General features: G+C 40.2%; 1 protein-coding gene across 1 annotated transcript in view; it reads right to left on the reverse strand.

Annotated features, from left to right (window-relative positions):
* XYLT1 (xylosyltransferase 1) overlaps positions 1 to 15,603 on the reverse strand; it is a 320,557-nt gene that overhangs the window by 34,131 nt on the left and 270,823 nt on the right. Inside the window, exons 7-9 of the mRNA XM_073362329.1 lie at positions 12,973 to 13,189; positions 10,479 to 10,655; positions 3,988 to 4,250 (exon numbers count right to left, since the gene is read on the reverse strand). Coding sequence (XP_073218430.1) covers positions 3,988 to 4,250; positions 10,479 to 10,655; positions 12,973 to 13,189 — 657 coding nt within the window. The remainder of the gene's footprint in view (positions 1 to 3,987; positions 4,251 to 10,478; positions 10,656 to 12,972; positions 13,190 to 15,603) is intronic.

Raw genomic sequence — 15,603 nt, forward strand, 5'->3', positions numbered from 1 at the left:
TGCTACAGTAAAAACGGATGCCTCTTTTACATGAATTACATTAAAATTCTAAGGTGGTCATCTTGAACCAGTTCTCAATATTATATTTGCCACATACAAATTAAAAATACAAAGTCAACGAAAGCCCTTCTGTCTTCCAATGACTGGATGCACCACAGAGCTCTTTTCCTGCTGCTTTCTTCCAACTCCAACCAGTCTTAAATTAAATCATCATACTGACCGTGAGACTCACGTCACAAAACCACCGCACCTTGTATGCAATGATTGGTATGCTTTCTTCAAGAGAGTCACACCGGGAACAGTAGAGGGCACTGCAAGTCAGGGCACAGGAGATGCACTGGCTGAGCTAGTGCCCAATTCAAGTCAATGCAACTAAGTCTTGCTCTCATGAGTACTGGATTCATTCACAAAGGGACGTGTTCTACTCATTGAGTTCTGCAGGGCTGCATGGGTGAAATGGAAAGAAGGAGCTGGCCCAAACTTTTTATAACACAACTAGTGGAAGGTTGGGATTGCTTGTGCCCAGGATCATCATCATTTTTACTTCTTAGGCCTGGTCTACACAGCGAGATCCCGTGCAGAAAGCCAGGGTGCGAATCTACAGCGCACCAGCTTGCCCACAGCAGTGCAGTGAAAATCCCAGCATGCAGCGTAGTGGACTATACTGCAGTACACTGAGCCGCATTCCAGGACTTCCACTGCACTGCCGTACTGTCCGCACAGCGAGTTAGTGCATGGCAAGCTGGTGCGCTGGAGATTGGCACCTGGTTTGCTGTACAGTAACTGGCTATGTCAATATGCCCGTAGAAAGACTAACCAGGAGATTTAGTAGCTTTTCATTAAGCTCTTGAAATAAAAGACACCATGGCCATAGATTTAAATGACAAACTTATGGCTCATTGGTTCTTTCATCCAGAAAAAGATTTTCTTAACAATATAGAAAAAGGTATAATTTATGGCTTTGGCATCAGTATCACTTGCTATTTTTAAAATCCTGTAATTAACTGTTAGTCTACTGTAAGTACTCAGAAACAGATATGTGACAGACCCATTGAAAGCCTGCTGGTGTCACATCTACCCACAAAAAACTAGACTCCCCACAATATAATACCACAGGGAGCTAGCAATGAAGACGGCCAGCCAGGAACAATGCTGCATTATAAGAAACCAGTACCACCAAGGCTGAAATATCTAGAGCATGAGAAATAAACATAGGAAGACAGAATACAAACAAGGCTGACACTGATGGACTCTGCTAAAACACAGCAAACAGATCACTGCAGCCAGTACAGGCAACAAACTAACTTCTGTTCTGAATACTAAGGCCTCCTGTTTTATGTATATGTTGCAGCAAATATTTACAGTATCCATGAAACAGTCTGAGTAAATTGTCTCATGTCAGCAGTTGGCAAAAATGTCTAGAGGTGAAAAGAAATAAATTAAGTCCCAGCACCCTCTAATATGGCTTGCACTGAATATGTCGACATGTAATATCATCTAGTTCAAGAACAGTCTGCCGGGGGTGCATCTTTTTGAGGCAGTGGTCTACTCCTCTTTAGGTGAAGTCTGGCAGACAATTTCTTTTATAGCAATCTTTTGGGCAGCAACAGTTTCTCACAGGCACTGGTTGCAGCGTGGGATTGACTCTGAATGTGATCTTGAGCTGTACAGCTTTCCTTGTGGTGCCTACAGCAGTGTGAAATAAACTGGGGTGGTGACTGCAATATCATTTGATGTCGCGTGGCTGCCAGCCCTACAGCAAAAGTGATACAGCCAAGGAACCCAACCCAAGTCTATTACCTCGAAGAAACCCAAACTTATGAAAGAGAAAGAGAGAGAGAGAGGCAGGAAAGAAAAGAAAACACAGACACACAGGGGAGGAGACGCCAAAAAGGGAAGAGTTGTGTTTTGTAAAGTAAGGGCTAGCCATTCCTATAAAATGTAAATTGGATGGTATGTTAAACTGTACTTGTTGCTACATAATCAGATATTAACAACCTGCTTTGAATGTTTCTAGAGGTTTAGCCCAAGTATCCAAGTGCAGTTTCAATTGGATACGACAGTCCTCACTTCCTGCCCTGAACTGTTTCATAGTTTTGCTGTGCAGGGTTAAACAGCTATATTTCACCCCAGAGGTGGTTGCATTTCAATGGTGGATGAAGGTATTGTCTCATATACAGTCTATCAGTTTAAGCTTGAAAAGCACTTTGTGATCCTTTGAGATGAAAGGCTCGATATAAATGCAGTAAGATTATTAATATAAATAATCATCACAATGTTGGCAAAAGGAATAAGAACATAAAGTAATTGTAATATGATTTTTTTTTATCAGTTACATGTAGCTCTCATCTCCTGTCCTGGTTAAATTGCTACAAGCCAAGTGACTTTGGCATTCACCAGATCTGCCTCTATTTCAAATCAGGGATGGTATGCTACGAGTTATTATTTATATCTAGTTGTTGTTGATCTTTTTATTGCTTTGTAGCAAGAGCCTTTAGTGGTAGGGCTGTAATAGACATCTAGATCAGTGGTTCTCAAAGCTGGTCCGCCGCTTGTTCAGGGAAAGCCCCTGGTGGGCTGGACCGGTTTGTTTACCTGCCGCGGTTCGCCGCTCCAGGCCAATGGGGGCTGTGGGAAGCGGTGCGGGCCAAGGGACATGCTGGCTGCCCTTCCCACAGCCCCCACTGGCCGGGAGCTGCGGCATGTAAACAAACTGGTCCGGCCCACCAGGGGCTTTCCCTGAACAAGCGGCAGACCAGCTTTGACAACCACTGATCTAGATCCCATATTGCCAGAGCTTCTCAAGTGGGACAGTACTCAGCACTTTGGTGACTGACTAAGAACACCACAGAGAATTAGGTTCCTACTCAAGAACACATGAGAGACCAACTCCATTTCTCAAACTGCAAGGAATGGCTTTAGCACTTGCAGAGCTAGATTAAGTGAATTTTCTGTTAGGGTAAAAACTAGAAGTGTACATGAGTCCCGATAAACAATGTATAAGTAATTACATTTTAGAACAGAAAGGGAACCATACAATATAAGGGAAGACTTTAAAAGATGCAATATCCTTGGGTTGAAAATAAAGAGCTTTAACATGTGAGTGCAGGCAATAAACACCTACCACAGGACTTAGCTTTGCTTTGAAATGAATGAAAGTAAGTCTGTTTAACTATAAGCATTTTTTAAAATGGATTTTTCTTCACTTGATTTATAGCTGGAAACCTTTAATAAAAGTGTGTCTTTAACATCTTTAATTTTTTTTAAAAAATTATTACTTTATTCATATTAATGGAATAATTGCCTGTTGCTTTTGAAAACATCACTGGCTGCATTTTCAGCACAAGGCTACTGCAACTGTTCAAGAAAACTTAACTTGTGTGATTACTTCTTGTGAACACCACACATGAAAATCTGCTCATAAAGGGGCAAGCAGGAAAGATCATTAACCCTCATTTTTGAGGGACTGAAATCCTGTCTTCTGCTTCCTGGCAAGTACAAATGTCAGCATGACCTCTACTGAAATGAGACTAAGAATCTAGGAGCTGTGAATGTAAACAGATACTCACTAAATTAATAAATAAAACCCACTACCCAAATGGAACCTGTCACTACTGACTAGGCCTAAGAAGTGCTCTTTAAAAGTCTATCAAATAAATCATATACATAATGTCAACCCTGGACAACTGATATATAACAGTAAGTATAAACACCTTTGAAAATATGCACAGTTTATCAAAACCAGAACTGACAAGCCCTATACGTACGTCAGCCTATACAACAAAATGGATGAAATGCCCTGCGTGGGTGAATTGTTCACTCCATTCTAATCCAGCACAGCCACTCTGTACTGTACATCACACCCCAATATTCAGATCTGATACAAAGCTCACTGAAGTCAGTGGGGATCCTCACTGGTCTTTGGATCAGGCCCTGTACCTCTAAGACTCCTGCTTTCACAGGAAAAAAGAAAAGTTTAAAACTAACCGGCAGCTGTTGTCTCCATCAGTGTGCAATGACGTCTCAGCTCTCCTTAGGCCCAAGCGGGAAAATGAGTGATACATGGTCAGAATGACATCACTGAGGCTATGGATGCCATCGGGCTCATCATATATATTCTCCCAATACGACCTGAGGCCTGGCGTGCCAGATGGGTAGTTACCATACAAATAATAGTCCAACTGACCAATGATTTCTTGATTCACCACGGCTTCAAATTTGCGGGCAAAGAATGTTGGCCTGGCGGTTTGCTGTGTTGATACAAAAGAAAAAATACCTTAGAGTTAGTTCCCGTTTCCAGTACAAACCTCTCGTTCTAAGCAATAGGCTGGAGTTAAGGATGTAAGCAGCATTTACCCATGGCCACAGACGAGTTAAGCAGTAATGCCGGAGATGGAGTAAGTATTATATAAAAAGCTGTGCTTTCCTCCAACTATAGTGCAGAAGATCCCTATGCTAGTGCACAAAAGGAGAAACTTCTTGCCCCATCTTTGAGCCTTCTGTTTACCTGTCCAGGGCCAGACAGAATTTTATTCTAAATATTTGGTTTTACAGCACAGAAGTACACTTTAAAGAATCTATAGAAGACATGATTCCTGTCCTGAAGAGCTCATAATCTAAATAAAGACAGGGCATGACAAACAGCAGGAAGAGAGAAGGATAAGAATTACAACAAGACTGTGGCCATTGCATAACAAAAGGATTTGAAGTCTATCAGGGGAAAGGGGTAGTGGTGTGGAAGACCTAAAAATCAAGAGTCTGATGCTTACTTGGGTTTAGGCTTTCCCTTTGCAGAGACTATTTAAATTTGTTTCCTCTAAGATAGGAGATAGCAGATAGATACAAAGTGTGAATACACTCTAGAGAGCGAAAACAGTGAAATAGAAATCTACCACCAATAATTATAAGAAATAGGTTTGTCAACTCCAAGATCTAGACAATGTGTTTCTTTTATACAGAGAAAGGTGAACATATTGGATATATCATTCCCTTAGGAGCTGGTAGGTAACTTTGTTAAGTGAACCAAAATGTCATCTGTGAGATGCAGGCAAACAAGTATAGCAGTATTAGTGGGGTACAGAAAAGGAGCAGTGTGACCTGGTGAATAGCATCTCAGTTGCTAAACTGCTGTGTGACCTTGGGTAAGTCACATCACCTCTGTGTGCCTTTGTTTCTTCTCTCATTCTTTGTCTATCTTGTCTACTTAGACCATAAACTCTTGATGAGATAACTGTCCCTTTCCCGAAAGATATGTACAATGCCTAGCACCACGGTCTGATCATGGCTAGGGCCTTTACACAGTACTGCAATACAAACATTTAAATAATAATACTAATGCAGAAAAAAAAATGGGAGAGGAGACTATTTCCTTTTGCTTAAATCAGTCTTACAGTGGTCAGTCTCAGAGCAACAGACAATTCAGGCTGAGAATAACGTCTATCAGATCAGTGGTCAAAGATGGGCAAAGGATATCAGAGGGGTCATCTTGATTCAGTTGGGGAGTTCTACATTAAAAAAAAATCCTAAGGCGGTCAAAGCTAGTGACCCTTACCCATACGGACAAAGTATACTGTTCTCTCACAGGTACTCAGATATGAGCCAGGTATAGAGAAATGAAGAGTGGCGATGAATACTGTTCTCTCACTGTTGCTTTGACCTATAAAAACAAGCTGTTGTGTCCAAAGATTTTGCATTTTTGAGTGATTCCTTCTTATCACAGTATGTGGGAAATTTTTCAACAGGATTGTAGGACTCACTGGGCCAGATTCATCCCTGGTGTAACTCCACTGACTTCCAGGATGAATTTGGCTATTATAATGACAATGCTAAAGACCAATTCGCTACCAGTTGTTTGCAAGACATAACTGGTATCATGAAGTTTTGCACTTGTCATTGAGGGTACCAGGGGAGTTATTTCACTCAGGAAGACCAGTATTATGCACAGTAATACAAATATATAGAAACTCTTTGTTTACAACCATTCCTTAGTTCTCTTTTGTTCAAACTCACCCCTGTGCACAGAGCTAGTATAATATCTATATGCCACTTTAAAATTCCATTTAAGCCCCCAAAATTAAGTGGGTCTTAAGTGGTGCATAGGCTTTACAGGAGAGGATTGCACCCTTTCAGAACAAGGTTCTTTGCCATCAGAAATAAGCGGGCAATGACTAGCAAGGATGCAGTATGATATTAGTCTAAAGAAAAAGCTCCATAATGGTTTCCAGACCAAGATAATATGTTTCAAGTGCACTTACTGAAAGGCTTTCTATCAGCATCACACTAAAGTTTAGTAGAGCATACACAGAAAGTTTAGGGAACATGTTACCATTGCACGAAACCCTAAATGAACAGGATTACTGCAGCCTTCACAGCATTCCATCTATATTTTATTCTCAACATATTGTCATTATAAACAATCTTCTCTTCCTGAATTTCATCACATTTAACTGAGAGGAATATGCTAAATCAGTTTAGGGGATTAAAATGCAAGCAAGTTAGAGTCAATGCTTGTTATTAATATATGGTATCTGAAAGCTAATCAAATTAAAGGAAAAACAGAAAGTTTAAGGGAAAAATCATGGATTGCTCTTTAATCTTTCTTGTAACAGAAGAGGCTATTTCCAGGATCTCTTTGGATTTTAGAGTACTGTGCATGGATGGCTAGTCAGTTAGCTTGAAATCATTTTAGAAGATGATGGAAGAATTTACTTTGGAAAATTACAACTCCTTTATAACACTATAAGTTCAATGTTCCTCAACATAGCTCTTGCTTTTTTGGTTCTCATTCTGTTTAATCCTGTCCTTTTGTATCTCATTCGGGAGAAGACAGAGTGAGGCCAGGTCTACACAAGCAGCCTTTTGCCAGTATAGCTATACTAGTGTACTGTAACTGGCAGAGGGCTAGTAGTGTGGACAAACGTTTATGCAAGCAAAACTGCACTTTTGCTGGTATAGTTCACTGTAGGACCCCCCCCCAAGCAAAATAACCCGTACTGGGAAAAGCACAGGTTTTCCATCACTTGCCTCAGCTAATTAATTAAATGTCCCAAGTGGGTTTAAACATTTTGGAATGTGAAGTAATAAGCTAGTACTGCCCATACAGGGCAGGTCAGTGGGGCAAAGAGGTATGGTGATTAGTGGTCACAAAGATAAAGTCTACACGAAAGAGACGGGTCTGCGGAAAAGGCGGGGGAGGGGGAGGGGGAGGGGGAGGAGGAGGAGGAGGGGTGGAGAGAGAGAGATGGGCTTGCAAAAGAGAGCAGGAGATGTCTGGAAGCTACAGATTTATATCCCATTGCTGTTATCTTCTTCCACAAATGGGGAAAGAGTTTTGTGCTGTGACAGGATATAGTTAATACTGGTTGCATTCAGAAACATGTTCTGGCCATTATATGATGTTCCACAACCGAATAAGGTTCGGATACTCAGCCCCCCACCCCAGCATAGGGCTGTGATGGATGGATAAAAAGGAAGATGTGGGAGGGGGACTGGCAGAAGAACTATGCCCTTTGTCTAATGAGGGTTGCCCAGCAGTCCATGGGGAAGCTGCTGTAAGTTAGAGCAGCCCCTGGGACTCACCAAGCTTACTGCAGGTGCTTGACAAGCCCCCAAAGCAGGCAGAATCCTGGAGGCCCATAAATGCCTTAAAGCCACTCTTCCTGAGAAGAACAGTACAAATCTAGCTCACTAGATCAACACAAAGAAGATAGAGTGTTATAGAGAGATTATAAATAGTGGTTTCCTTCAGGATGATTCATCCTCCCTGGTCAATAAGTGAGAGGAACCAAAGATACATAACCAATGTTTACTGATTCCTTTCCTGAAGTCTCTACCCTCTGTATTTCCAAAGACAATGGCTTCTGCACTAGCAAGTGTTCATTTGAGGGGTTTCTTTTTTTATTAGAGAGTATGACTGCTGCCCAGCTGCACTGGCTTTCCTGGAATGGGCTGTTGCAAAGTCCTGAAAAAAAAACAGCCATTCCCCACAGAGTGGGAGAACTCTCCTCTCTCCCCTGCCAGAGAACCCTATTGTTCGATTGCAGTGGTGAGGGAACGAGAAGGCCTGGATGCGGAGAACATTAAGTTCTTGTTATCCACGTCTGCCCAATTGGCAGGAAACAAGGACAACATTAGAAAAATCAATCGTATCCGTCACAAAGTGCAGTAAGGGTGCCACACCCAGCCAGAGAGGGTGTAAAGGGAACCTCCGTGGGAGAACATAAGACAATGTGCTGTTGGGAGTCTGTTTCCCTTTTCTGCGTTTCTTCCTTCTTTAAACATGTGCCTTTAATTTTTTTCTTCAGTGAATCAACCCAGATAATGAACTCTTTGAGGAGCTTTACAAACATATTTCTTGTGTGGCAAATTAAGCTAGTTTATATATATATGAATGCACACACACACATATATAGCCTGATTATCCACTTCACTGACACTTCTGTAAATCAGGATTAATTTCATCCAAATCAGTGGATGCTCCCCAGGTATAAAACTGCTGTGAGTGAAAACAGAACATGGCCCATTATATATAATTAGGTCACTAGGTACAGATAAAAGTTAGAGAGGGATGGGTGAGGAGTGATTTTGCCATGTTAACTTATATGGAGACCAATTAAGCACAATGCAGTACAGTCAATCTGTACAAAGCAGTTGTGAAGAGCACTGGGGACAGAAGCTGAAATTTCCCTTCTCTCGCACCAGTTCCCATACTGAGAGCCAGTTCCATCTCTCCTTCATGTGATGACTCACCATGTGCTGAGGAGATGGAGCAAACTTTTCATGATGAGCAGTCAGCATGAGACCTGGAGCCCCTGCAGCACTCGAACAATTTATAAGAGGTCAAGTAGCGAGCAAAGAATATGCAGATGCAGAAGTGCAGAAGCCCAGAAGAGGAGCAAGAACAGAATTTTAAACAGTGTCAGCTGAACATAGCTTCTCTTAGGTTATACATTTCACAAGTCCTGGTAGGGCTTTGAGAAGGACAGGAAGATTGGCTATCAAAGGGCTGAAAAACAATCATTTAGCTGTATAGTTTATATGTATAGATTTGCTGTTTCAAAATGTTAACAGGGTTCTGGGAAAGGTGCCATCTATGGCAGAGGCTCTTACTTTTTGATCAGTCCCTTTTAAATTTCCTGCTTTGTACTATACATAATCTTGGATGTATTAGTAGTTATACACTTCTTAATTTTACTTAGTTAGCTTTTAAACTGGCTTTATTTTATCTTGTTCAGGTTTTGTGTGCCAGCTTTGGGGAGTGGCAGAGTTCAAAGGTGCTACAGATCTTATCATAAGGAATTATTTTTCACTCTATGACTGTTCAGATCATGTGCTCGCCCCTCTGATATTCCCTCCCTCTGTAGCACACTTTATATTCCTTTGGAAATTGAGTCATATTTTTGGTGAAATGTGTGTATTTCAGGGACTTTCTCATCAGGTATTTGTCAGAAGTCACCTTTTCCGCTTATTTCAACTTGTGATTTCTGAGCTTTTACTGCACAGTTTGCCTGATTATTCCCTGAAATGTGGCTAACGCATGTTTTCGTAGCTTGGAGATGGGTCAGACGCTGCTGATTCTCTCTAGTTTATAAAGGCTTTTTACTTATTCTTCGCTGGACTCTTTACTGGATCAGAGTTTGGGATGCCTGGGTGTGTCAGAGAAGCTCTTTTAGGGTAAATGTCTTGTTTAGCATTTTTGAGAGTGCCTCTGTCACTGACATTAGCCATGCTTGGTATATAGTATATTTCAACAGAAATAAGGTCTCTGGTTTGGACTGGCTGTCATTTATGCTTCATGAGGTATTGCAACCTGCCCCACACAAAGCCTGAGTAAACCGGCTTTGCGCAGGGAAACTTGCAGGGATTGGGCAATGGAACTGCAGATCCAGTAACTTGGTCCGTAGTCCAAGAGCAGCTTCTCTCATGTGTGGTTCACTGCCCCCTTGCATTGGGAAATGCTTGAAAAGATACAAACTGTAACACCTTGCTTTATGCAACACACCGTTATTTATTGTTAGTACCAAGCACTCAGGCCTATTACAGTCCAGAGCCCAATCCCACCCACTGCCCATCCAATGTTGCTCTCGTACACGTCCCTAAATAGTGTAGCATAAGGGGGAAATCAAATGTCTTAAGGTTCCTATACTGCAGTTTTGCCAACTCCAAGTGTCAAAAACCATTAAGTCAGACCCCAAAAATCATAAGATTGCCTTGCAAATCATGACTTTAAAAATTATAATTACAAATGTTGGAGTCCTTTAATTTGCCTTTTGAGCCTTCAGGGTTCACTCGGGTCACATTTTCAAGCTTTTCCCCTTCAAACATGAGGGTCAGAATCTTCCTTTTTAAAAAGTGAAAACAGATTCTTACGTCATTACCTGAATCCATAGCTATGAAATTAGACTGCTTCCCAACATCAAAGAGATAGAGAGGTGAAAAACCAGCCCCCCTGACACATGGCAAACAGAGACTTGACTTACCTGAAATCTGTGGAAGTCTGCTGGTTTGAAATCATTAGGCGAGCAGCCACACCAATCAACAATGTGCTTGTACTGACATTTGCAGCCCAGTTTACGGTTCCAGTTAGTGATGCGCAAATTGTTGTCCACCATGGAGTCACAGTGAGGGCTATTTTCCAGGACAGTATGAAAGAAGGACTGCAAGAAAATAACAGTTCAGTACATTCAGCTCCTCAGACTTCGGTTTTCATCTTCACTTTCAGCTCAGAAAACCAGCCTACAGTCCTGAACCTTGACCAACCTGGACTATCCGATCTAGAAGTAAGAGAGTTACCTTCCCTTGTAGCTTTGCCTTGGTCCCTTCCCTATAGGATAGAGAGCATAGCACAGTGCGGACACAGCCAAACAATAATAAAGTCTGGGGCAAAGCCATGCTACAAAAGGCTGATTGGCCGCAGGCATTCTAGCTCTTTAGACCTCTGGAATAACTGGCTTTGTGATCCTGAGACTGAAAGGCACCATTCTCATTACTGTGCTGTATTTATTTCAGCTGTCCGAGAAATTCCTGCTCCAAGGGATCCCCATTATTTTGTCTTCGAAGTTACTCTGTGGTCTACTACGCTCAGAACTGTTTTCCTTGGAGACACGTTGATGATAAATTTCAAAGCGTTTTCTATAACAACTCTCAGCCTGTCTCTTCCACCATCGTTACTGATGGAAAAATAAACAGCCTCATAATCAATTCTTCTGTTCGTCTGTCTACCTCAGAGACCAAGGATTACTTATAATGTGCTGCTAGCTGAGTGACCTCATACAGAAAAATAACACTAACCCCAGCTACCAGAAAGACATTCTGTCTCCTGCAATTACTTCTGAAACTGTAAGTCTTTATTTGCTGACTCAAGGCAGCAAGGAATTCCTATTGGGTTCTCCTAATTATCTCATCATAATTTAAGCTATTACATAAATCCTGTGTAATGGGGACCGATGTAGCAGGTTAACAGGTCAGGAAAGGCAGAATGATTTTTAGAAGTTACTTATGGACCTAGCATAAGAAAACCTTGTGGAGGGCAGCAGTGCAACATAATCAAATTTAGCTCTGCGAAAGATGATTTTTAGGAGCAGTGTCTTGTCTTTAAAAACTGCTATAGCATGATCTATAAATAAATGGCATAGCATTAGCATGGCTGACCCCCAAATAATCCCCCTACCCTTTTTTAATGTTAAATGACAGCCCAGTGAATATGGATTTTACGCTTGAATTGTCTGGTTAAACCCATAAAGGCATACATTCCCAGTCAAGCGAGGAAAAAAAAAACCCTACTACCCAATTTCTCATTGCCCTGTGTCCTTTCATAATGATACAGAAATTCTCTGCAAGATAATGGATGAAAAGGTTATCAGAGTTGAGAGAAGAAGTGAATTTTAGAAGAAATAGGATTAAAGGGAGATTATTTAACGTGTGTGAAATAATAAACCCCATCAAATTATGAGAACCACTGTGCTCAACTGAATGACAAAAGGTCTCTATTTGCAAGATTGGTCTCATCAATCCACCAAAGACTCAGGTGCCACTACCGAGAAAGGCTGATATCATTAAAAGACAGTCATTAAGTTAGCCTTCCTCACAGATATTCAGGAACACATACAGCGCGTTAATACCTTGGAGAAAGAGTCTGACAACCCATGGGAGCAATGAATCTAAATCACACTTTTGGATCACATTCAGAATGGAACATCTACTTTTGTTTGTTTATTTCATCCATCCTGGGAGATCCCACAGCTGAATGATTATGGAGGTGATGCTCTCAAATACATTTAGAGATACAAGAGGGATCAGTGCAAAAACTCCCCAGAAATTCTGTGAATCGGTCCTAAATATTGATAATCTATGAAGGAAATCAATTATTCTTTCTGGTGAAAGAACAACCTGTGAAAATGTCAGACTGTGTACACTATTTGAAGATAACGCACACCCTTCCTGACAAACTGCTACATGTTAGACTGAAACAAATTCTAGTCTGCACTCCCTTCTGCATCACTTAGAGCTGGAGTGATTTCTGAGTGATCTAGATTATTGGTGACTGTGCCTTCCAGCTGAGTTTTGAATTGAACAATAAATCTTTGTTTGCAGACCTTTCATTTTAACGTACTTATTTTTATTTTTAAATAAAAGGGATGGATGCAATGAGGAAAGCTACTTACCGATATGGGTCTCCATCCCTATTAGTTTTTATAAGTCTTTATAGAAGGACATTTGTAAGGAAAGGAAAATTGAAGTTTTGGTTATTCTGTAATAGTTTAACTGGTTCAAAATGTAAATAACCAACCAAAGAAAAAAAGTAGTTGAAATATTAAAAGGCTTAATCATCGTAAAATTACTTTCCGTTAAGCATACATGGGGCCCAATCCAAAGCCCACTGAAATCAACACAGAGAATCCCAATGACTTCAGTGATCTTTGCATCAGGCCTAGAGACAGCTTTGAAGAGTGAGGCTTCTGTAAATCCACACACCTCAGCGGGAAGCAAAGTATACGAATAGAACCTCTTCATCTTTGTCACCAGATCATCACTGGAAAAGATGACATACTCCACAAAGTTCCTGTTCAATAGGAACCAGTCTGACCCTCCATCCAGAGTTATTCCTTCTGGGATTTTCCGGTCTCCAAGGCGCCACATGTGTGTATCACATTCTAGGAAAAGCCTGTCCAGACCTTGTTTTCTAATAAACCTAGGAAAAAGAAAAGGGAGCCATGAAAAGTTAATTGGTGTTTTCTTAACATCACTAGCACTCAAAATAAAGAAGCTACTATAGACAAATGAAATAAATGGTTATGGTTTATATGAGTGTTCCGTTTATAAATTATTTATAAAAGATTAATAAATACTTTAATAAATAATGAATCAGTTGTTATACATTGTTAGAGTCCAAAGGTCAATCAATTGCTTATAAACACGTATACGCTTTCTGCTGATGTCCTTATAAATATCCACTACACATGGGCCGCATGTCTGTAATATGTTTATAACATTCATTAACCCGTTACAAACAGAACTGCAATATAAAAAAATCACTGAGAAAATCTCGGTATTTATATTTAGATTTAATTGATTTCTGCTTTTAAAGAAGTCAAATAATTGCTTTTGAAAGATAACTAATAACTTTTCAGAAAATGGAAATTATTTTCTTGCTGAATTATTGTTCCACATACATTTCTATCAAAGGCACATAAAATCAGAAGTAAAATTTTATTACTTTTTGTTATAGAACAAGTATGTTTCCCACCCTCACTTTCAAGTCTAGAGTAAATAACACTGGGCATCTTTTTCGTTTGTTGCTGACCCACAGACAAAAGAAGCAATGACAGAATTGAAATGTTATGGACACTGATTATTTGAGTCCAATACAGCAAGAGAAATAGACTTGGAAAATCAAGGTATGTTTGAAAGCAGGATGGGTTGCACGCTCACAGGTGGCTTTGTGACTGCCTGATGTAGGTTTCTATTTGTTTTACCATTTTCAGAGTTACTTCCCAGAAAGTGATACCATCTAGAAAGCAGAATAATGAGAAACATAAATTAGCTGATCCAGTAATGTAATGTCAGGAAGGATCTTGCCTTCTAGTGATAATGCAGATCTCTACTTTCAGTTCTGAAGACTGCCTGTGTATTTTGAGAAGTAACAAATATTCGCCATCTGGCTCATCTATACTCAACAAATAAATGTCCATCAGGTATTAGTCAGAGACCATAAAACCCATTGGATTTAGGAGCTGCAGGCGAACTTGAGTTGTGTTGCCAGTAGCAAAAGACCTGTGTTTTATTTGTCAAAAAAACCCCAAAACCTTGGTTTTGTAGAACACTGTAATTATCTATTACTTTTTACAAAGAAACATTTAAAAGATAGAACATTTGCGACCGTATTCAGAAACAGAAAAAAAAAATGGTAAAGGAAGCCAGCATTTGTGTGGTGCTGTCTGATGGCAGTCCCAATGGTTACACGGGAAAGCCAGTTCACTACATTTTGGAAACCAAGAAAGACCAAGACGTGGAACAAAATGCTATTTCAGGTCAGGAGTGAGGTGCGCTGAAAGAGCTGACTGTTGTGATGCTGCACAGAAGTGACTCTACTAGTATTTTTTATGAGTAAAATTTTTTCTCTGGTTTTTTTCATTAAGACACAAAGAAAACATTTCTGTACCCCGTCCCCCTCACAGATACACAACCCCAAGGAAAAAAAGAATCAACAGTCAAAACAAAAATCTTTGTGAACTACCAGATCTCCTAGAACCTTGATATTTTGCCCATTAGCAAGCTAACTCCTTGATTAGGGCTTCCTTCTAGAATTAATGAAGGAACCAAGACAGAATTATAACTTGACTGTTTCTTGTATCTAATGACAAAATGCTTGGTAAAAGGAGTCTAAATCCCACTAATTTTGGAGTCTAGTATCTACCTTTCCAGTCCTGGAACTTAGAAAAGAAAAGCTACACTGTTAACGTAAAGTGAAATTTACGTGAACTTTCAGACAAGAGTTGAGAATTTTTTCTTTCCATTAACAAGTTTCTAATTTCATGTTCCATTATGAGGGATAATGGAAAAAGTCTTGCAATTTTAATGCAGTCCTCTGGAAAGTAATCTTCAAATTCAATATTTATGCAGTTATCTGCAAATCAAATATTAACGTGTCTGAAAGTTTGGTCATTTATTTACTTTTCTCAAAAAGAAGCAGCTGGAAATGACCATTCAGATTAACTATTTTAACCAAATAGTGGGATGTTATTGATCATATTTAAGAGGGAAGTAGAGTCCTTTCCTATTAGTTTCTCTCAATTGCTGCCTGCATGAACTTCTTGAATTTTGTCCTATTGTTACTAAAAAGAAGCTTCCTTAGTTGTGAACAGCACCCCTCCACACTACCCTCAAAATAAACAGATAATAAATAAATAGAATTGCAAGCACTAAAATTACATTAATATTAGATGGGTCTGCCCTCTGCCCAGAAGCAAAACCCGGCCAAAGCTGGCTCTGAAAGAATATGTCCAGTTTAATGGCTGGAATGTCTCAGTGAATCTGGCCTTACAGCTTTATTTATAACACAATGTTTTCCCAAATAATCAACTCTCTCTCTCTCTCTGTGACAGC

Source organism: Lepidochelys kempii, chromosome 10, assembly GCF_965140285.1.
Source record: "Lepidochelys kempii isolate rLepKem1 chromosome 10, rLepKem1.hap1, whole genome shotgun sequence".
Taxonomy (NCBI): Eukaryota; Metazoa; Chordata; order Testudines; family Cheloniidae; genus Lepidochelys; species Lepidochelys kempii.